We start from the raw sequence: 22,437 nt of genomic DNA, 5'->3' as shown, positions 1-22,437 counted from the left end.
TATATATTTAAAGCTGGAATAAAATTAAAGACCAGTTTCCTTCACCGTTCAAGCCCATGGAGCTTGTGAACTGTGCTGCATTTCATTTAAGGCCTTTATGAGTGAGTGAGTTCTTTTCAAATGTATGGAAACATACACAGGAAACCAGGCCCAGTGCTACAGCCCATAGACATTGGCACAGAATGGGCGCTGCTGAGAACTCCAGGGTGTGTCCCCTCTTGAGTGTAATTCCAAATGAAAAATAAAGTCAACTGTGCCTAATAAGCTGGCTCAACCGAATGCCAAAGAAAATTTGCCTCATGAAATGGAAATTCTGAAGCAAGTAACATAATGCTGAGAGAGAATAAATAGGAAAACTTGTAAGATATATCCAAATAGGGCAAATGGTCTGTTATAATCAGAACTCCCCAACCCAATAATGTTTAATGATTTGGTGAGATCCTAATGGTCCTGGAGATTTTGAACCTTTTAGAAAACACATGAATATTTAATTTATATTTAATTTTTAAAAGAAGGGACATATATTAATTTAGGTCTTTTTTTTAAAGTTACTTGGGTATTGGCTGACATGGAGCCACTAAATTTATTTCTATTCATTATTCTGCACATTTGTATCAACTGTAAAGAAATTATCATTTCCCCAATAAAATGGCATTACTTTAAATTCTCTTAGTTGCTAAGAATAATGAAGCCAAGTGTTACAGTTTGAGTATTTGGGGCTTCTCTTTTATAGAGGAAATTTACTTACAAACCTTTTTTTTTTTTTTTTGCCATTTTCTCCTCAGTTGTCTCTGTTGCATCTCTTTCTTTTTATTCTCCTCCTCCCTTCTTCCCTTGTTTTTGCCTAAGTCTTCACTATTTAGTGCCTAGGATCTTGTCCTAGTGTCATAGCTGGTGTTTTTTCCTCTACTGCATTTTACCCTTTCATGGCTGAAGAGCAAGCCGACAACACATAGCTGAAGAAAAGATATGCCTCAGCTCTATGATCACGAACTTAAGGAGCTGTAGATTTAGGTTGTATTTTTTTTTCCCCAAAGGGGGAATAACATCAACTTGTAGAACTTTCTTTCATCATTTGTCTTTGTGTTTTTCTTGCAGGATCAATGTGACTCTAAGAACAAATGGATGAATGAATATCCATATGAAGAGAAAAACAATAAAGGTTGGTTAGTCAAATGTTAAAATTGCATTGAAAATATTGCTACTTTGAGCATTACTTTTGGGCAGTTTATTCTCGTTAGAGTACTTTCTTGTGTGAATACAAGACAGAGGTCAGTACATGTGCATATCTATCTGTAAAATGTAATTTTTCTTTTTAGCCCCTTAAAAAATTATATGGAAGCGAATCCTCATTTTTTTCCTGCAAGTCTAGCTCTAATTCTTTTCCAGAACTTAAGCTGGTATTTTAAGAATCAACTTTCAGATGAATATTAAAAAATGGAAAACTGCTTGATGCAACTGATCACTGGTACAAAAAAAGAAGCCAGATTTTGTTTAATATACATCACTTTTCTACAAACGTAATTCTAATACCAGTGCCATATGGTACGTGATTGCTGTCAAATGCAGTCCTCTGCCCCTGAAGTCTCTGCTTTCCTCATAGAAGTAGGATCATCACGGAAAACTTTAGTATTTGGTTTCTTACAAATACAGTATGAATTGAAGTGTCAGGTGCGGGGGTGGGGTGTGAATTTCAACAGTCCTCAAATGATGGGCATTACCTTATTTGTGGTAGTTATTTGATATTTTCTTGTAGTTCCTACTGATTACAATGTAAAAATCATAGGTGACACTAAGAGAATTACAATATGTTAAACCATCTCTATTTCATAAATACGGTTTTACACTGAGCAGGTCTCATACAGAGGCATGTGCCTCATAAATCCTCATGTAGCTGCTCAGCAATACAATTTCATATTTTCCTTCCCATATTACTCTTGCTGCTTCCAAATCGATGCATAACTTGCCATGTCTTTTTCTGCCAGCCTACCTTCATAGCTACTTACAAGTGATTTTCAAGGTTGTATGTATCGCTTAAAATTGCCTTCTTCCATCCTCATTGCTAAAATTGCTCCTTTCTAGTATTTGTAAAGCGTTTAGACCTGTGGAGGGATACTGATTCAGATATGGTTCAAGGGAGACTTCTGCAGGTATCAGTAATGTTCTTTTTCATGACCTCAGTGTTTCCTGTGTTGGTGCATTCACTTTGTGAGGATTAACTGTACTGTGGACATATTTGCATGTGGATCAGTGGTGTGTTAGTAAAGTGGTTCTCTGGGAGGAGGAGGGGAGGGGAGAGGCCTGATTGTAGTGTTTATCAAATCCTGTGGTGTAATTATTCCCACTATGGCTGCTTTCGAGGCTTTACCACCTGACTTGCAAGATTCCTTAAAATTCAACAATTGGCTCTCATGAGCCAGGGATGAGCTAGCTCCAGCACACCATTGATAATTCCATTTATACAGTAAAGTTAAAAATTTTATGTATTCCTTAAGACTAGAGTGGCGAAGGTAGTAAATTTAAATATTCTTTTCTCTTCTCTATATAAACATGGAAATGTTCTTTACTTATCATGCAAAATGTATTTATCCCTTTCCTTTAGAAATGATGTTGAGATAGTATTTATGTTTTTGTTTAGTTGTCATTAAATTTTTATATTTGAAAAGATCAGTGTTAGCTTTATAAGTTTATAAATTTTGGCAGTGTCGTCATGCTGTAACTAATTTTTGTTATGACAATTGAAGATGGTGGCAAAAAGAATCATTGTGTTACTAGTTACCCTGAGGATAAACCCTGAAAATATTATGATTGACTGTAATATATGTGATTCATTCTGAACAATTGTGCCTTATAGCTCATAATTGATGAGTTCAGAAGTCTTTAAGGAGAAAGGAGCAGTGAGTATTTAATTTAATGTGTTTGTCCTATTGAGATGGAGTCTCGCTCTGTCACCCAGGTTGGAGTAGAGTGGCACGATCTTGGCTCACTGCAACCTCCGTCTTCTGAGTTCAAATGATTCTCCTGCCTCAGCTTCCCAGGTAGCTGGGATTACAGGTGCGTGCCATGATGCCTAGCTAATTTTTTGTATTTTTAGTAGAGACGGGGTTTCACCATGTTGGCCAGGCTGGTCTTGAACTCCTGACCTCAGGTGATCCTCCCACCTTGGCCTCCCAATGTGTTGGGATTACAGGCATGAGCCACTGTACCCAACCTCACTGCTGCGTGTTTAAAAATGATTTTTCATACATTTTATCCATTCTAGATGCCTTTGAACAGAGAATACATTAATGCTTGTTTTTAAGTCTGCTTGAATCAGATGCTGTTAGTTTTAGCAATGTCTGATTCAGGGAGAAGATTGCAGAGTTTGAAAATTTATCTTTTTTATATTTCAAATACATTGACAAGGTCAATATTAAGATGAAATTTTTAAAATGTCAGCAGTGGAAGCTACATTGCCATGGTATACATAATTGAAAAGGGACTTGAATATGGCTTTTACAACTGTTTTGTATGTTTCCAGTTTGCCAGTGGTGACAAAATCCTGCCAAGAGCCACGGAATATCATGCTGTGCCTTTCTGCTTAGGTTCTAAAATTTAAATAGCCTATTTGGGATTTATAAAATTTCTGTTGTGTCCATACTGAGAGTTTTACTTTCAGGAGCAGTCTTCATCTGCCCTTTCCTTAAAAACAAACAAACAAAAACAAAACGAAACAAAAAACACAACTTTTGCATTAAGTTTTTCTTTACTTCATTCTTAAGTTACTTCCTTTACTCAGCTTCACTGCACTTGGATTTGTCCCTTTGCCATCTGCCTTTAGAAAACGACAAATAAATTCTAAAAAGATTCCCGTTGTCCATTATTTCCTGCTCACAAACACCAGCATAAAGTCTGGTGGATACATGCTTCAGCGTATTTCAGCAGTTATCGTCCCTGTGAATATGGTGGCTTGTTGTGGACCTGGCTCCTTGCTTTGCTTCGTTTTTCTTCCCCCCAGCCATTTCAGTATGTTTACCCAGTGCTTCTCAGCAGCTGGCTTAGAGCAGGTGTTCAGAACATACCCACCCCACATATACATTGGTCCAGCTTATCAGAGTTCACATTAAAACTTTGCTTTGTGACTACCTCTGATGAACAGCTGCCTAACCACCCAGCATTAGCAGTGGGGTGACTTTTACTTTATGCATTTGGAAACCAAGAGAACAAGAGCAAGCCTCTCTGTGAGCGATTTCATGCCACACAAAAAGGGTTTATTTCATAGTGATGGTTGTATAGCTTGTGGTTGCTTTACATTTCTTTTCCAAGTTCCAAGGCTCTTTCTTTGCACAGGATAGAGGGATTGTAATAGCAGCAATCCAGCTTTTCTTCCATTTTGAACTAAGTAGCCACAACTGCTCCCAAAGCTGCAATTAATGTAAATGAAATGGATTGTTAGCACTGGCTGCTGTAAGTGTATGTAGGGTAGTTGCCTGGACAATAAAAGTGGAATCAAAAAGAGGCAGGCCTTAGCTCTGCAATTATTTGTCTGTTTGATCTGGGACCCCAGTGCCCTCTACTTTGTGAATTCTAACTTTCTCATCTGCAAAGAGGAACTAATAACACCTGTCCTGCCCATTTCAAGAGTTGCTATGGGTGTGAAAAAAGGACATACTTGTGAAAATGATTTAAAGCTGTCAAGTTCTGAAAGTGTGCATGGTATTGATATTATTTGATTTTTGGTGTAAGAGAGATTCATGACATAATATGATTTCACATCACAAAGTCAGACATTTTCAGAAATCAAAGTGCCCTCAAAGGTCATTAATTCTAAGATGTACTTGGTGCATGGCTACTATCCGTAAGACTTTGTTGGCTACATTAGTGTTATATTGAGTACGCCTTAGAATTTCTTAGTTCATGTTGCATTCATCCTATTTCCAGGCATATATAATCGTACTAAAAGTTTTTTTTTTTTATTGAGCCACATCAATAGACTTGATAATGATACCAACTAGTAGGTGTATCATAGTATTTATTAAAATATCGTCTTGAATTGGGTCACTCCTTTTTCTGTCAAGTCACTTCAATTTTGGGAACCTCATTTATCTGGGAAATGGAAACAAAATAATATACAGAGATTTGGGAAAGATTATGGGATTATTGAAGGAGGGAAATAGCTTCATTATTTGAAAAGATGACGCGTTGTTCATTTTAAAACCATTAAAGCATGCAAAGCCGCATCATCTCCCTGCCTCATATCTTTTGTTAATATTTGGTGAACATTATTTATAGCTTCTCTGTATACATACATACAAATAATTAGAAACATTTTTTAAAAAATAAGATCATATTTATACTTTGCGTCTCTTATAAAGAGTAGTTTGCTTCCAATGGAATGAAAAAAATAGGAATTGAATTTAAGCTTAAGGAATTGATTAATTTCATATTAATATCCTTTTACCAAAATGATGTTATTAACAGTTAATAGAAAAACCCAAACTTTGAATTCTGTTTTTTGAAGTGACTGAATTTAACTTTAAACAGAATCTTTTGACTTTGTGTTAAAAAGATGGGAAAATTAATGAAGTTTCTTCCTGATTCCCTTTTTCCTCTTTTTGTTTTACTATTCTTTTAAAATTAAGCTTATTCACATTTATTTTATGATTCTTAATTGTAATGATCAAAGCTGTGAAGTATTATTACTTCCCTCAGAAATATGAATACATGGCTTCCCTGTCATCTGGCGTTTGGTGTCACTGCGAAGGTTGAAGCAAACTGATCCTTTCACTTGTTCTTTTTTATTTTTATTTTTTGGTCCAGGATGCTAATGAACAATTATTTTAAACCTGAAAGTTCAGGAACTTCATCAATTGTCTTACTTTTTGTCATTCTGTTTCATTTTCTCTTGGATCTTGCTCTTAATATCTGAGAAGTAGAGTCTGTTTTTATGACAAGGCTTTAAAATTATGTTTAAAGTACACTATTTTATTCTTTAGTAACTTTGAAAATATGTGTGATGTTTCTCCTTGATTTTCCATATCTGTGGCCTTCATCTTTAACTTTTTAATTTCGCTCAGTGTGCTTTCAAGTTGAACTTTTTAAAAAACTATGTTTTCAGTTAAATTCTTTACTTGTTTGTTTCCCAAGGTAGCTATATTTCATAGCTGTGTTGACTTATTTTCATTTCTTTTAGTTATCTGTTATTGTACCACGTGAACCCTTGTACATCCTGAACTTACACTTGTACCTCCGCCTTGAACATTTTTTTTAAAGAAACTTTTATCTGTAATTATTTTAATTTTTTTGAGTCTATGAAGAGATATTTGTCTGAATTCTTCATCTGTTTGCTTGGGTTATTTCTACTGTGATTGTTCTTCATTGGCCTCTTGCTTACATTTCTCTCTGGGTTTTGGTATTTGTTGCTTTTACCTGCGGTTCTCATGGGCTCTCCCTGAATATCTCCTATCTTTATATGGGGCTAGTGTTTGCCAGAGCACAGTATGAGCAGGGGTACCAGTGATTTGGGTATGAGCTACTGAGTGCATATCTTTGACTTGGTTTTGTTGTTTCAAATACCATGTAAATAAGGATGTCATTTCCAGAGTCTTTGCTCTGCTTCCATTGGACAGCAGTGCCCCTTAAGTAAAGGGCTCCTGTCTTCCTTCCTTCTGCCATGTCAGGTAGAACCCCTTCATGAGGGAGCTAAGTTCCACAAAGGCTGTGCCTGTGTGTTAGTTCTTTTAACAACACTTTCTCTGCTTTCTGAGAAATTGATCTGTATTCACTTGATTATGTCTGATGTCTATTCTAATCAAAGGGTTATTGAATAGGTCTTGTGTTAACTGTGATATTTACTTTTAGGAAATTCCGTGTTTTGTTGGAGGTTTGAGGAACTGTGTATCAGCTCCCAGTTGCCTCTCACATTTCACAGTATTTGACAGATGTGCTTTGGTTGGGAATTTGAGTTTGTGACTTTTTACTTTCACTAAAGGTGGAGGGTTTTTTATTTTTTCATTTTTTTATTTGCTTTACCTATTTTCAGTGGGTTTTAAAAGAAGGCTGTAAAAATGCCTTTACATTGCCATTTTGAATAAGTTACCTTTTAAATAGATTTAAGGGGCACATGGAGAATATCAAACTTGCTGTGGTGTTTAAAAAAATGACTTTGTACTCAGATTGCCTGGTTTCCATCCTGGTTCTGCCAGTGTTCAACTTTGCTTGTATATTTCAGTTGCCGCATCTGTGATACGGCAATGACAGTAATAATTCCTACTCCATAAAATTGGTGTGAAGGTTAAATGAGAAAAAAATTCTAAAGCATTTGCATATTGCCTGGTAGTTACTAGTGCTCATCAGAATAGCAGTTTTTATCATTTTAAGCTGTGTTAGTTGTGTTTAGAGTATAGTCAGTTTAGCTTTAGGAAAATTGGCTACTAGGGCAGCGTTTGTATATTTTATTTCCTTTGACTGAAGAGCATGCTGGGATGGGTACCAGGTGTTCTTCTTATAGGGCAGCTTCTGGTGTTGGGGTCTGATTGGGGATTTCCAAATTGTTCTACTCTGTTGATAAAGAACAGAATCATCGCCAGTTCTCTTGGAAGAAATAACATTGGATATGCTGTGGTAGTTGGGGTATATGTTATTGGTTCACTTACAGAATGTTGGCAACTTCTGTCCTGTAGTGTTGCAAACACTACAATTCAGACATATATTTAGCATTTATTATTTGTTAGACCCTGGGCTAGAAAGACAAATTAGACTCTGCCTTGAAGACTTCATCATCTCAGAGATAGGCAGATAAGTTTCTACAATTGTATGTGATTGGTGCCATAATATATTTATTAGAGCCAGGGAATTGGGATGTGGGTTCTGGAAGGCTTCACATATAAAGTGACATTTGAGCTAGACCTTGAGTTGCCAGTATGACATTGACTGGAAGAAATGGGAGCAACCAAGAAAAGTTAGTTTAGAAAAAAATTCTTAGCAAATGCAAAAGTATATTTCTTTTCTTTGGGCACAAAAGTGCCCTGAAAAATTTCCTCTAAGAGTTAAAGATAAATGTGTGATGATCAATGATTCCAGGAGGTCTACTGGAAGTGGCAGAACAAAGGAAGACAGGAGTCCTTCTCCTAAGGGGCACTGACGTGCCGTGGAAGCAGAGGGGAGACTCTGGAAATGACATCTTTCTTTAGACAGTATTGGAAATAACAAACACAATCAAAGATTTACATTTCAGCCAGAATCTGTTGAGGTTCATTTATCTTTTTCTCCCTTCCTCTCCTTCCTTCTCTCACTCTTCCCCTCTCTACCCTCCCTCTCCCTGCAGTTCCTCTCCTTCCCCCACTTTCTCTCTTTCCCCCACTTCCTCTTTCCTCCCACTTCCTCTACCCCCCTACTTTCTCTCCCCTCTCCCACTTCCTCTCTCCCCTCTCTTCTCCTCACTTTCTCTCCCCTGACTTTCTCTCTGCCTGTCCCTCTCCCCTTTGCCACTTCCACTTCCTCCCCTCCCTCCCTTCTTCTTTTTCTCTTCCCTGTTTACACATTTTCATTCTCTGGCCACTTGATTATAGTGGTTCTTCAGCTAAGCTATTTAGAGTACCTTACCAAAGTAATTATTATATTTTACCAGAAATTTTCAAGAGTGATCATACAAATATGAGTATCTTTCAAATATCATTTTAGTTAAATTTTTTTTGACATAATGAAAACATTATAGTGTTAAAGCAGCATAGTAATCGATTATTAATATCATTTATTGAAGTATGATATCTATATAGTTTTATGTATCAACATCTGTATACTATTTTAATAAGGCAGCTTCTTCCCTTCTCTCAAGCTGATGTTAGGTGAGAATTTCTTACTTTCTGTAAAGAATTTTATTTAATAATATGAATAATTATTGACTCAAGAAGTGTGATTTTTTGTGTCTTACACATAATCAATTTTTAGTATATCTTATAATCTAATGGAATGTAACTCTCAAATATTCCAATTTAAGAATCAATTGATTATTCGTATTTAACATGCTGCTTCAAATATTTGTGCCATTAGAGCATGACAGTTAATATGAAAGTGAATTTATTTTTATTAAAGGCTTTTAATTTGTTTTCTATGGCCACTGTAACAAATTACCACAAACTTAATGGTTTTGGAAAAAAACACAAATTTATCTTAGAGTTCTGGTGATCAGAAGTCCAATGGTCTCACTGGGCTAAACTCAGAGTATTGGGAGGACTACGTTCCCTTCTGGAGGTCCTAGGGCTGATTCCATTTCCTTACCGGCATCTAGAGCCTACTCAGGTTACTTGGTCCACTCAACTCCACCAGCTTTGGGCCGAGTCCTTCTGGCATTGCCATCTCTCTGGTTCTCCTCTTCTTCACATTTAAGGACTATTGTGATTACTTTGGCCTATCCTAGATAATCCAGGATGATCTCCTTATTTTAAGGTCAGGTGATTAGCAACTTTAATTCCATCTGTGACTTTCATTCCCCTTTGCCATGTAGTCTAACAGATTTCAGGGATTAGGACATGGACATCTTTGGGGGCCATTACTCTGCCAACCACAGGTTTTCAAGAACATAAGTGACTGTGATTACAGGAACATGTTACTATTGTCGTAGACACGTGGTTGGGATTTTTGGAAGAATTCTCATTTTACTAATTCCGTTAATAGTCAAACAAATTATGATTTATGTCAATCAAAATATAATTTTCTTCCTTCTTGTGACTGGAAGAAAAAAGTCCATTCAAATCATTATTGCAGCTAAATGGAGCAAGTGATAATATTAAAATTTCCCATTATAAAAAATCTAATAAATATCTAATTTTTTGCAAACAGTAGATTGTTTACCACAGTTTCACATGGTGATGCTATAGTTTTATGTGCCTTCAAAGCTAGATGAACTACTTTTAGAATTCATCAGACTTTTTGGCCTAACAAACTTTCCTTTATTTTTCTATGTTGTTATTTGTAGCATATCTGATAAAATTAAAATCTAGTTTCAGGAAACATGGTTGATTATCTTGTTAAAAGCTCTTGAGGTGATAGCATGCACTTCATGCACTTACAGCCCATACACTTACTAAGATGCCCTGTATCCCTTGCAGGTGTGGCTCTGGAGCTGTATTTAAAGGTTAGTTAATACCTAGCCAGCAGCTAGCCATTGAAATTAACCGATAGGCTAGGGCTGTTGCCTTTTTCAGGGTAGCGAGATCTTTTAGATTTCAAAGAACTTTTTCAGGGGGAATTTTTTTGATTGTTTTTGTTATCAAAGTGAGGAAAAGTTCTGTATAGCTTTTTCTTTTCATCCGTCTTCACACAGCAGAGTCTAAGGGGAGCAAACTCTGTGAGAGGGGCCTTTTGCAGTTTTAATAGCTTCACGTCTCAGGGATGACTCCTTTAATTTCGAATACTAATAGCTGGCATCTAGGGGAAAATGAAAGGCCACTTGACAATGAGAAGCTGGAAGATGGAGAGCAAACACATAGAGACTCGTCAGAGCCAGAATTGTAACAAGGGGGCAGTAGTTACACAGAGAGTCTGGGGTTTGGGACCCTGAGCCTGGTTTAAAGCCTCTTTCTAATGTTGCACACTGTGATAACCACTGGTTGTCGGCCTTGCACCCTTCTGCCATGAGTAGTCCCTTTCCCTGTTCTCAATCATGTGCACTCAAGTTGAAGGGTAGGTGTTCCTTTTTAACTGAGAGGTGAGTGTCCTTTTGAACTGAGAGTTGGAATCTAGGCACATTGTGACAACCACGATTTCATCATCTATTGCTGCAAAACAGAGCATCCCAGGTTAGTGGCTTAAAGCAAAAGCAGTGTGTGTTTTGCTCTTGAAGTGGCTACTTGGGTAGGAGTTTGGTGGAGTCGCCTTCTCCTTGCTCTACTCAACTCAGTGACTACTGAGGTTCAAAGGCTGATGACTGGAATCATGAAGACTCGTTGACATGTTTTCCAGTCAGTGCTGGCTCTCTCAGCCAGTCTGTTGGCTGCAACGCCTTGATGTGGCCGAGGCTCCCTTAACAGTAAAGCTGCGTACTGGAGCAGGTGGCTGGGGAGAACACTAGGCAGAAGCCATGTCACCCTTGGAAGTGATGCCACGTGATTTCCCCCATATTCTGTTCATCTCAATGATTATAAAGAGGCTCATTAATTTAAAAGGAGGGGACATATCCCCCACCCTTTGATGGGAGAGTGGAAACATCGTGGAAGTGCACATGTGACTGGAGATACTGTAGTGAACAGTTTTGGAAAACATTGTCAGCTACAGTTCATCTTCAAACTAGAGGAATCCATAAACGTTTTGTTTTTCTGGAACTAGTTCTGGTGCCAAATTCTGTATCAATCGGGGTGTGAAAAGAGAAACAGAAAGAGGGGAAAAGTGCTAAATATAGGACTTCAAAGGACTTGACCGCCTATGATGGTAGGAACTAGTTAAGTACATTATGTATGACTGTTGCTTCTATATATTTGGTGCCAGAGCTGAAGTCAGCAGGGCGAGCAGTTGGGAAGGATGAAAGTGGAAGGGCAGGAGAGGACGGACACACTGGATATGCGAGGGTGCGCGCCAGTCCACACAGACCCTCACTGATCATAAGCCTCCAACTTCAGAGAGGTCGGGGAACTGTGGGAAAAGCTGGCACCCTTCCCTGAGCAAGACATATCATGGCCCATGAATAAAATAAGCAGATGAAGGCAATCCCATGGACCAACCGCTTTCCTGTGCCAGTGAGGAGAGAGGGCACATCGGTGACAGTGTGTGTGAGCTGCACCTTCCGAGTGTGAAATGCATGCAGCAGCTGCTTCACTTCTGCCGAGTCCCGCCTGAATGGCTCTTATAACCCAAGAATGACGGCATGCTGCAGGGAAGACAGTTCTGAAAATGTAGACATGTAGTTGAGATTGTTCAAATCCACCAACAAGTCTCTGCTTGCCTCTTCTCTGCCGTTTCACTTGCAGCTCTACCCCCTTGCTGTCCTCCCCACCCGAGGATCTTAGATTATAGACCTCTGTTGGTTCCTGTTCTTTCCTTGATTTTCCCATTTCTGTCTGAAGCACTGCTCTTGGGACCCAGCCTTGTAGTGGAGAGGACCCTGCTGTCTCATGAATGGATGTCTCCACATGAGGAAGGCTTATCTGCCCTAGAATACCACCTGCCTGGATTCACTGCTTATGAACTCTGCACTACTCTGAGAACCTGCAAGATTATTTATAGCCTCTTCTTGCTTTTTCGTATGGTACTTGACTCAGTTACTGCTGTCTGTTGTGGTTGAGACCACTCCGCTCCCTGGGTTTTGGATCTTGACTGCCTGTCTGTAATGCTGTAGACCAGTCAGGCTTGGGCCAGGGCTTTGTGGCCTCAGGGATTTGTGATTCAGAGTTTAGGAAAGAGAAAACATAACTTGAGGAAAAGGAGGATTCTGATTTTGAACTTGATGGAAGTATGTGAATAATCGGGGCATCAGGGACCTGTCCAGATAGTAAAGTTTAGAGCAAAATTATGAGCAAGAATGATAATAGTTTATATTCAGAATATGAATGAATAATGTAAAGGCTGGGAGTAAGTTAGAGGCAAGGTTGGCAGGCAGTAAGTGGGAGGACATGGTGCTGGAGAACACCTGATAAGCAGGAATGTAGTAATTCAGATGGAGGTTCATGAACCAGGAGGCACTGATACTAGAGAGAAGAATGAAGTGGGTAGTATCACTAAGTTGAATCATGCTGGCACCAAGAAAGGTGGTGGCATGGGGCAGCTTCTGTACAGCAGGGCTGGAATGCAAGTGGCTTTTTTATTACATGTTAAGTCTTAGACGGTGCCAGGGTTGCTTGCCTGGCATTCTGGTTGAGCCATAGTACGGGACTAGGAAATCCTGTATACTTGAACTACCAGGAACAAAGATAAAGGGATTATTTGGTGAGGTGAGTGATGGTAGACAGGGAGAGGGAGCGAGCATCATACTGGATAAGTATTAAGCTGCCTTATGGAGATCTTTTCAATGAATATTTGTACAAAAGGATGAATGAAAGGTGAGTAAGAGCAAAAGAAGGACAAATAAGAGAAAAATGAGAATGAATTTTACTTTTTTTTCTTTTTCTGGAAAGAAGTGTTAAGGAGTATGATAATATGTGACAGAAGAAAGAAAAATGAAATCCTGAAAAAAATGAAAAATGGGTGACGAGAAACCTGAAATACTGAATATTTCTTTAAGATAGAGTTTTCCAGTATGTGATAGATGGAGGAAAGGGTCTGGTTTACAGGAGTTAACTATGAGAAAAAGGGCAAGAGAGGGATTTTCCTAAGCAGTTACTCTGCATGGCTAGGATGATATCATGGTAAAAATACTCTGAATGTATATCTTAGGCTATTGTTAAATATAGTAACAAATATGAAGGTGTTTTTTCCTATACCAAGTGTATTTATGATCTACACATTTGTGCTAACCCAACAATTTTATAATGAGGCATCTAGCAACAAGATTTCTTTTTTATTTTTTAATGGAAGATATCCTTTCTGACAGTTGTCTTTGCCTAAGTGTACATTTACCTTGAAATGCGTATGGGACCAAGAAAACCCCCCAAACGGAACCTCCTCCTCCTCCTTGGTTTCTTTTAGTTTGTTGAGTGTTCTGAGGATTTTCTTCTTAACCACTTTTCCTTGTTCTTTTTGTATTGCAAATTAAGTTTCTATTCATGCCTTAAAAATAAAATAACTGCTTCTGTTGTGTGATGAGCATATCACCTTAATAAAGCAAATCCTAGTCAATGAAGTTAATGTTTTTCAAAATCAGACTTTGAAGGTTCTTGTTTAACCAATTAAAAGAATTAAGCACTCTAGTTGACAAAGCACTAGGGAGATAATTTAAGTTAGTAAGTATTTGAAAGATAAAAAAGAATATAATGTATTGACTACTGTGTAAGTTGTAAGCCATGATAACAGAGAAACCTAACTTAAAAAAATAGATTGTTTCCAGTATTTTTTTCAAGACCCCTTTTAGTCCATTTCTTAGTCTGTCAGGGCTGTTATAACAAAATACCTTAGACTGAGTAATTTATACATATTAGAAATGTATTGCTCAGAGTTCGGAAGCTGGAAAGTCCGAGATGAACTCTCCAGCAGATTTAGTGTCTGGCCAGGGATTACTCTTAGCTGCATTTTCTCATGGCAGAAGGGACAAGGCAGCTTCCTGAATCACTTCCTAAAAGTCGCCGCCTCTTATTACCACCACAATGGAGATTAGGATTCAACACGAATTTTGGAGGGACACAATCAGACAGTAGGCAGTCCCAGACATAACCATTTATCCTGAATTTTGTATTATCATTTCGTTTCTTTACATCATATATAAGTACATGTTCAAGCTATGTATCATTTACTTTTGTTTGTTTTGAGACATTTGAATAATACCATATTGTTTATATTTTTATGATCTGCTTTTTTTACTTGACGTTATTTTTGATATTCATTCACATTGATGCATATAGGTAAGATTATTTATTTCCACAAATGAATAGAATTCTGTTTTATGACTACACCATAATTTAGTCATTTTTCAGCAATGGGCATTCCTATTCTTTTAAGCTTTTTACTATCTTAAACCTGCTCTGAAGAGTCATTTAAATGTGTCCTGGTATAATATAGAAGATTTTCTCTGGAATATATACCCAGAAGTAGAATTACTGGATTGCAGAGAAATTTTTAACTCTCCTGGATAATGTCCAATTGTTTTCCCATATAGTTGCAACAGTTTTTTGATTGTTTGTTTGTTTGTTTGTTTCTGAGACAGGGTCTTTGTCTCCCAGGCTGGAGTGCGGAGGCACAAACACAGCTCGCTGTAGCCTCAACTGCCCTGGCTCAGCAATCCTCCTGCCTCCACGTCCCAAGTAGCTGGAACTTCAGGCAGGCATCACCACGCCTGGCTAATTTTTGTATCTTTTGACAAGAGACGAGGTTTTGCCATGTTGCCCAGTCTGGCTTCGAACTTCTGGCCTCAAGTGATCCTCCTGTCTTGGCCTCTCAGAGTGCTGGAAATACAGGTTTGAGCCACTGTGCCCAGCCTGCAACAGTTCCTAAATAGCACTGGTTAATAGTCCCATTTTACCACATCCATACTAACTGTTGGTGTCTGCTGACATTTGAAGATTTGTCAATGTGGTGTGCATTAAATAGTGTCTCACCATAGTTTTAATTGCATTTTGTTATTAATGGTTCATATGTTTATTGATTATTTGGGCTTCATCTTCTGTGGAATTATTTTTGTCTTTTGCCTATTTTTCTAATGAATGGTGGTCTTTTTTGGGAGGGATGATGGGGTAGATATTCAGGATTGATTAAAGGTATAGAAATTATTTTCTCTGAGATGGTGGACTCTCTTTTTACTTACTATTTTGATTTAATATTTAGTTTTGTTCAATTTATAAGTATGTTTAATGCTTTTTCTATTCAACTTGATCATGATAATTTTATATCCCACTGGGATATGTTTAGTAATATTTTATATAGGATATTTGCATCTATTTTCATAAGTGAGATTGGCTGTAACTTTAAAAAAAAATTCTGACTGGTTTTTGGTAGCCATGTTAGAATCTTTTTCTATCTTTTGAAAGAATGTGCACAAACAGAATTATCTACTTTTTAAGGATTTGTTAGAACCGATTTATAAAATATCTGTGATGAGCGGCTTTTTGTGGGTAAAATTTGAACTGAAAATTCAATTTTTAATGGTAGTAAGACTAGGTTTTCAGTTTCTTCTTGAGTCAGATTTGGTAAGTTGTATTTGGTTTATTGTAAGCTTTCAAATGCATTAGGGTAAGGTTGTACTAGTTTGCTAGGGCTGTATAACATAGTACCACAGATTGCATGACTTAAAACAACAGAAATTTATTTTCTCACATTTCTGAGGGCTAGAAGTCCAAGGTAAGGTCTTAGCAGGGTGGGATTTTTTCTGAGGCCCCCTGCCTGGCTTGGAAATGGCTGTCTTCACCCTGTGCCTTCACGTGGTCTTTTTTTCCTGTGTGTCTTTGTGTCCTAATCTCCTCTTCTTATAAGAACACCAGCCATTGAAGTAGGATCTACCCATATGACCTTATTTTATCATAATTACCTCTTTTGAAGTCCCTCTCTCTAAATAGAGTCTCAGTATTCTGAGGCACTACAGGTTAGGACTTCAACATACGAATTTCTGGAGGGCCAAAATTCAGCCCATAACAAAAATGTTCACAGTAGTCTATTATGTGTTTAACCTTGCTGTATCTGTACTTATGTCTCCCCTTGTGCTTTATTTAGTTTGTTTCATAATGATTGATTGCTTTTACATTATTCTTTTATTTGCTAAATCTTACCATGGATTTGACAATTTCTTTTTCTTTTTTTTTTTTTTTTTTTTGAGACGGAGTCTCGCTCTGTCGCCCAGGTTGGAGTGCAGTGGCCCGATCTCGGCTCACTGCAAGCTCCGCCTCCCGGGTTCACGCCATTCTCCTGCCTCAGCCTCCTGAGTAGCTGGGACTACAGGCGCCCACCACCACACCCGGCTAGTTTTTTTTTTTTTTTTTTTGTATTTTTTAGTAGAGACAGGGTTTCACCGTGTTAGCCAGGATGGTCTCGATCTCCTGACCTCGTGATCCGCCCGTCTCGGCCTCCCAAAGTGCTGGGATTACAGGCTTGAGCCACCGCGCCCGGCCGGATTTGACAATTTCATAGTCTTTTGAAAGCATTTCCTTTTCTATTCAACTTGATCGTGATAATTTTATATCCCACTGGGATATGTTTAGTAATATTTTATATAGGATATTTGCATCTATTTTCATAAGTGAGATTGGCTGTAATTTAAAAAAAAATCTTCTGACTGGTTTATTTTCATTGTATCTTCTCTATTTTGTTCACTTTGTCTTTTTCTTAAAATTTCTGAGTTTATTCTCATATTCTTTGTCTTCTAAATTTAGTTGCTAAGCAAATTAGTCTTTAATTAAAAAGAATTTCTATCCAGACAGCATTAGCTGTATTCCATGATTTGTGTGTGTGTGTGTGTGTTTAAAAACAGACTGTTTTTGAAAGAAACTTTAGGTTCATAGCACCGTTGAGCAGAATACGTAGAAATTTCCCATAATACCCCCTGCTTCGACACACATGTAGCCTCTCCCATTATCAACATACCCCACCAGGATGATACATTTGTTACAGTTGAGTAACCTACCTTGAGGTATCATTGTCACCCAAAGTTCCTAGCTTATATTAGTGTTTCCTCTGAGTGTTGTATATTCTACGGGTTTTAACAAATGTACAATGGCACATATCCTCCGTTGTAGTTTCATACAAAGCAGTTTCACTGCCATGAAAATCCTCAGTGCTCTTTCTGTTCATCCCTCTCTCTCCCCAACCCTTGGCAACCACTGATTGTTTTATTGTCTTCAGATTATTATCCTTTTCAAGGATATTTCATAGTTGGAATTATAATAGTGTGTAGCCTTTTCAGATTTGCTTCTTTCACTTAGCAATATGTATATAAGTTTCCTTCATGTCTTTTCATGACTGATAGCACACATTTCTTTTTAGTACTGAATATTTCGTGGTCTGGATGTCTCAGTTTATCTGTTCACCTACTGAAGGATACCTTGGGTGGTCCCTACTTTTGGCAACTATAGATAACACTGCTATTAACATCTGTATAGATATTTTTGTGTAGATACAAGTTTTCAACTCATTTGGCTACATACTAAAGAATAAGATTGCTAGATCCTTACGCTGGGAACCTGAACTTCAGGGGGTTAAAAAAAAGAAACAAACGATTGGTGGATCCTGAAGTAAGCATTGGTTTACTTTTGTAAGAGTCTAACAAATTGTCTTCCAAAGTGGCTGTTTCATTTTGCTTTCCCACCAGTAATGAGTGAGAGTCCTTGTTGCTCCACATGCTTGCCAACGTTTGGAGTTGTCAGTGTTCTGGATTTTGGTTATTCTGAGTGTGGTGTTGTATTATTGTTGCTTTAATTTGCATTTCCCTAATAATCATATAATGTGGAACTTTTTTTCATATGCTTATTTGCCATCTTTATATCTTTTTTAGTAAGGTCTCTGTTAAGGTCTTTGGGACGTTTTTTTACACTCTCTTTTTTTCTGAACTTTGAGTTCTGTGCATATTTTGGATGACGGTCTTTACAGATATGTCTTTTGCAAATATTCTTTCCCCAGTCTTTTACTTACCTTTTCATTCCCTTGACAGTGTCTTTCACATAGCAAAAATGTTTCATTTTAATGAAGTTCAGCTTATCAGTTACGTCTTTCATGGATTGTGTCTTTGGTTTCGTGTCTAAAAAAAAAATCATCTTTGAACTGAGGGTCATCTAGATTTTCTCTTGTTTTCTAGGGTTTTAGAGTTTTACATTTTACTTTTAGGTTTGTGATCTGTTTTGAGTTAATTTGTATAAAAGGGTATAAGCTCTGTGGCTAGATTTAGTTTTTTGCACATGGATGTCAAGTTGTTCCAGCACGATTTGTTGGAAAGACCATCTTTGCTCCATTTTATTGCCTTCGCTCCTTTGTTAAAGATTAATTGACTATATTTATGTGGGTCTATTTCTGAACTCCATTTTGTTCCACTGATCTATTTGTTTGTTCTTTTGCCAAGAACAGACTGTCCTGATTATTACTGTAGCTTTATAGTAATTCTTGGAGTCAGGTAATGTCAATTCTTCAACATTGTTCTTCTTCAATATTATATTAGCTATTTCTAGGTCTTTAGCCTCTCCATATAAACATTAGAATTAATTTGTCAATATTACAAAATAACTTGCTAGAATCCCATCAGTTGTGATGTGAAGTATTTTCATTCAATCCTATTCATTTTATATATTTTATTATAACTTTTTTCTGAGAGTTCTGTGTTAAACCACTATACTAAATTACCAAGTGCTAATTTCATTGTGTTATATTTATAGCATGTAGTCTGCCTGGTACTAATTTTTTATGGCTTTGCTATAAGGCGTAGTTCAAGGGTAATTTTTGTAAATGCTTTGTATGTGTTTGAAAAGAATGTAGAATGTATGTTATCTAGCTGGGAACGGTGGCTCATCCCTGTAATCCCAGCTCTGGGAGGCTGAGGTGAGCAGATCACTTTGAGCTCAGGAATTTGAGACCACCTTGGTCAACATGGTGAAACCCCACCTCTACAAAAAAAATACAAAAGCTAGCCGGGTGTTGGTGGCTCATGCCTGTAGTCCCAGCTACTTAGGAGACTGAAGTGCTTGAGCCCGGGAAGCGGAGGTTGCAGTGAGTTGATATCATGCCACCGCACTCCAATCTGGGTGACAGAGTAAGACCCTGTCTCAAAAAAAAAAAAAGTTATCTTCTTATTGTGTACATCCTTGTATATTTGCCCAATAGATAAAGCTTTCACTTACTTTCCTTAAAATTTCTGTAACCTTACTGAGTTTTGCTTTGCCAATCTCCCATGGATGAAAGAATTATTTGAAATCTCTGATTCCAATGATGGTTCTGTCAGTTTCTCCTTGTGTTTCTAAAAATTCTGACTTTATACATTTTGAACTATGCTAAGTAGGTGTACTCATTTAGAATTTTTGAAATTACTTCTAGAAAATTGAATCTGTCTCACTGCTTAGTGATCTTCCTTGTAATGCTTTTTACCTAAATGCCTGTTAGTCTGAATTTAACATGTACTCCAACTACTTAGTTTCTTTCAGCATGGTGAGGATATTATTTCGGTTCACTCTAAATGCAGTCGTTAAAAAATTATAAGCAAGAGAGTTACATGATCAAGAGTTCTGCAAAGATGACATGGGCTTCTATATAGAAAATGGATTAGAAAATTGCAAACAACCGGAGTAGGGAGGCTGTTGTGGGGCAGCGTGAGATGGTGTTGGCTTGTCTTCGGAGTGTTAACACCTGCCATAGAGATAAAGGGAAGTTCATCATATGTTTCTGAGGTAGAATTGAGAGATACTGATGATTGTTGTTGAGGGTGATCTGAAAGAGTGTGTGGATGATGAAGCTTCAATTTCTATCTTGAGCAACCGGTTCCTTGGAATGATCATTTGTCAGCTTTGAGGTGCCCTAGAGGGGCCTGCTCCTAAATCCATTTTTGTACCTGTTTCAGGTATTTATTTTTCAAGAGTGTATTGAGAGTTGTTGCTGAAGAACAACTTTCATACATGTTGCTTTAGAGAGGATTAAAATAAGGTTTATAATGTATGGGTCAGCTGTGGGAGAAAACAACAACAACAACAACAACAACAACAACAACAAAACCAAAAACACTTTCTGTTATGGCCCATTCATTAATTCCTCAACTTTTTTTTTTTTTTTTTTTTTTAAATGACTCAGTATGTGCCTGGTACATGCCAGTTTCTGGGCTTCCAACCATGAATATGGTGGGTGTAATGTGTGCTTGCATGGGATTTACTAGTAAATGCAGACCAGCACAAAGGCACTTCTCCATACAGTGTGGGAAGGCTTTGATTGGAAGTATGTGGTTCTGTGACACTACATAGTGGGATCGCCCAACCTAAATTTGGTTGGAGTTGGGGTTCTATTGTGAAGATTTTTCAGCATAAAGGAAGCTTAAACTGAAAGAGACAGACCTACAGATGATTAGAGGTAAACCAAAGGAGGGTTAAGAGTGGTGGAGAAGAAACATACGCCAGGAGGAAGTCACGGCACAGTTGAGGAACTGAGGAAAGATTAATTGGATTTGAGAGTAGAGTGCTCAGAGAAATACACCTGTTGAAGGGAGGAGGAGCCCAAAGTATAATGAGACTTATAACCTAAGAGGGTATGTTTGTGAGGAGCTTTAGGAAAGAAATGGAGATGATGAGATTTGCATTTTAAGGAACTCTGAGTGCATATAAAAAGCACTGGATTGAGAAATAAAGTAGGACAACAGAATTAAGGGGCTGATGGTGATGGTCTCTTTAGCTGTACCTAAGCTTGGCTGTAGACATGGGGAAAAAAAGTAGATTCACAGCATGTTTAGGAGGTAGATAAAATGAAGATTCAATTATTGAATGTATGTGGGGTTGAACATAAGAAGGAAGTTAGAAATGATACCAAGAAAATCAGGTTTGGAAAATGAGATCTTTTAAGCTTGTTACAAAACAAAATTACAACAAATATAGTTTAAAGATCTAATTGGATTTTATTTGTAATTATAGAATTGGACAATACGTCATTCTATACAGTAGAACGAGTGTTCTGGTGAGCTGAGCAGAGAAGGTTGGGCTTATAGGCAGAAAAGAGCTGAAAAAAACAGAAACACAACAAAAAAAGGTTACTTTTGAATTACATACTCAATATTTAGTTAGATTTTTAGATGAACATACATCTTTTACTAATGGAATAATTACGTTTTTAAAAATAGGAACATACAGTGATAAAGCTACAATAAAAGTTGCTCTTGAGTTTCAAGATTTCCTTTTACTGATTTATTGAGGATTTAATAAATTTACCAGCTAACTGCTCATTTAAAACTTTCTGCCTGGTCCTCTGGAAAATTAAAAAACCTGTACTGTGCTCTTAAAGAGTATATCTACTAGACAAACAGCAAATAATAGTGTTGTATTTAAATCTGTTCGATGTTCCTCCCTGGTTCTTTATCATGACTTTTCATTTTCAGTTATTTGTCAACTAGGTTTCATTATCAAGTAATTTTAAGGAAATATCACAAATTCTGCATTCCCTGAGAAGTTTTATATTTGAGTATATTAAACAGTCACTTTTCTACTCTAAGTTCCATTTGACTTAATAAACTAATCGGATCACACTCTTTCTCAGAACTTTGTAGAAATTTAGTGTCGAGGTAATCCTTTTGCCATAGCGTCTCTGTTAATGATTCATTTGGCTGGATTTTATTATTAAAGAGTTTATTTTGTGAAAGTCTTGTAGATGCTGCATTTCCTGACTTCTTGCATCTTGAAATGTATTTTCTTTTATGGTCAAAAGATATTTGGCCTTGTGAAATTCTTGGGTTGCGCTTAGAAATCTATAGATGTTGCTCCTTTGTCTTCTGGCATTGAGTGTTCCTAATGGAAGGGTGAGACCAGTCTGACTCCCCCCCCCCGCCCCCCGCCCCACGTAAGTGAATTGCTCTTTTCTGCCTGAACACCTGCAGATTTTTTTTTTTTTTTTTTTTTTTTGTCTTGAAGTTCAGTGACTTAAGGATCATTCTGTAACAATTTTTCCTGGAACACTGTATGTTATTTTAGTCTGTTCTTCGTGTTAGAGAAAGTTTATACTATTTTTACTTGAAATATTTTTCTATCCAATTTTTGGGTTCTTCAGGATCAGCAATTTTCAGGCTGTCTTTGTTCTTTGTGCCTCTTATCTTTTCTCCATTGAAAAAGAATATTTGTCTTTCTCCTCTGTATTCTTTGGAATCAAGCCTTTCTTCTACATTATTAATTCAATTTTTAGTCATATTCCTTTATTTTTAATCATGTCTCTTCCGATCCA

General features: G+C 37.3%; 1 protein-coding gene across 7 annotated transcripts in view; it reads left to right on the top strand.

Moving 5' to 3' along the window:
- KLF12 (Kruppel like factor 12) overlaps window positions 1-22,437 on the top strand; it is a 462,251-nt gene that overhangs the window by 149,482 nt on the left and 290,332 nt on the right. For 5 of the 7 annotated variants that reach the window (XM_030922033.1, XM_030922034.1, XM_010377653.2 and 2 more), the window contains one exon: window positions 1,099-1,162. The exons of the other annotated variants lie outside the window; for them this stretch is intronic. In XM_030922033.1, the coding sequence (XP_030777893.1) occupies window positions 1,130-1,162 (33 nt within the window). In that variant the 5' untranslated portion in view covers window positions 1,099-1,129. The remainder of the gene's footprint in view (window positions 1-1,098; window positions 1,163-22,437) is intronic. 7 annotated transcript variants of the gene reach the window in all.

Source organism: Rhinopithecus roxellana, chromosome 18, assembly GCF_007565055.1.
Source record: "Rhinopithecus roxellana isolate Shanxi Qingling chromosome 18, ASM756505v1, whole genome shotgun sequence".
Taxonomy (NCBI): Eukaryota; Metazoa; Chordata; class Mammalia; order Primates; family Cercopithecidae; genus Rhinopithecus; species Rhinopithecus roxellana.
Note: the sequence above shows the minus strand (reverse complement) of the source record. Positions and strands in the feature narration are given on the sequence as shown.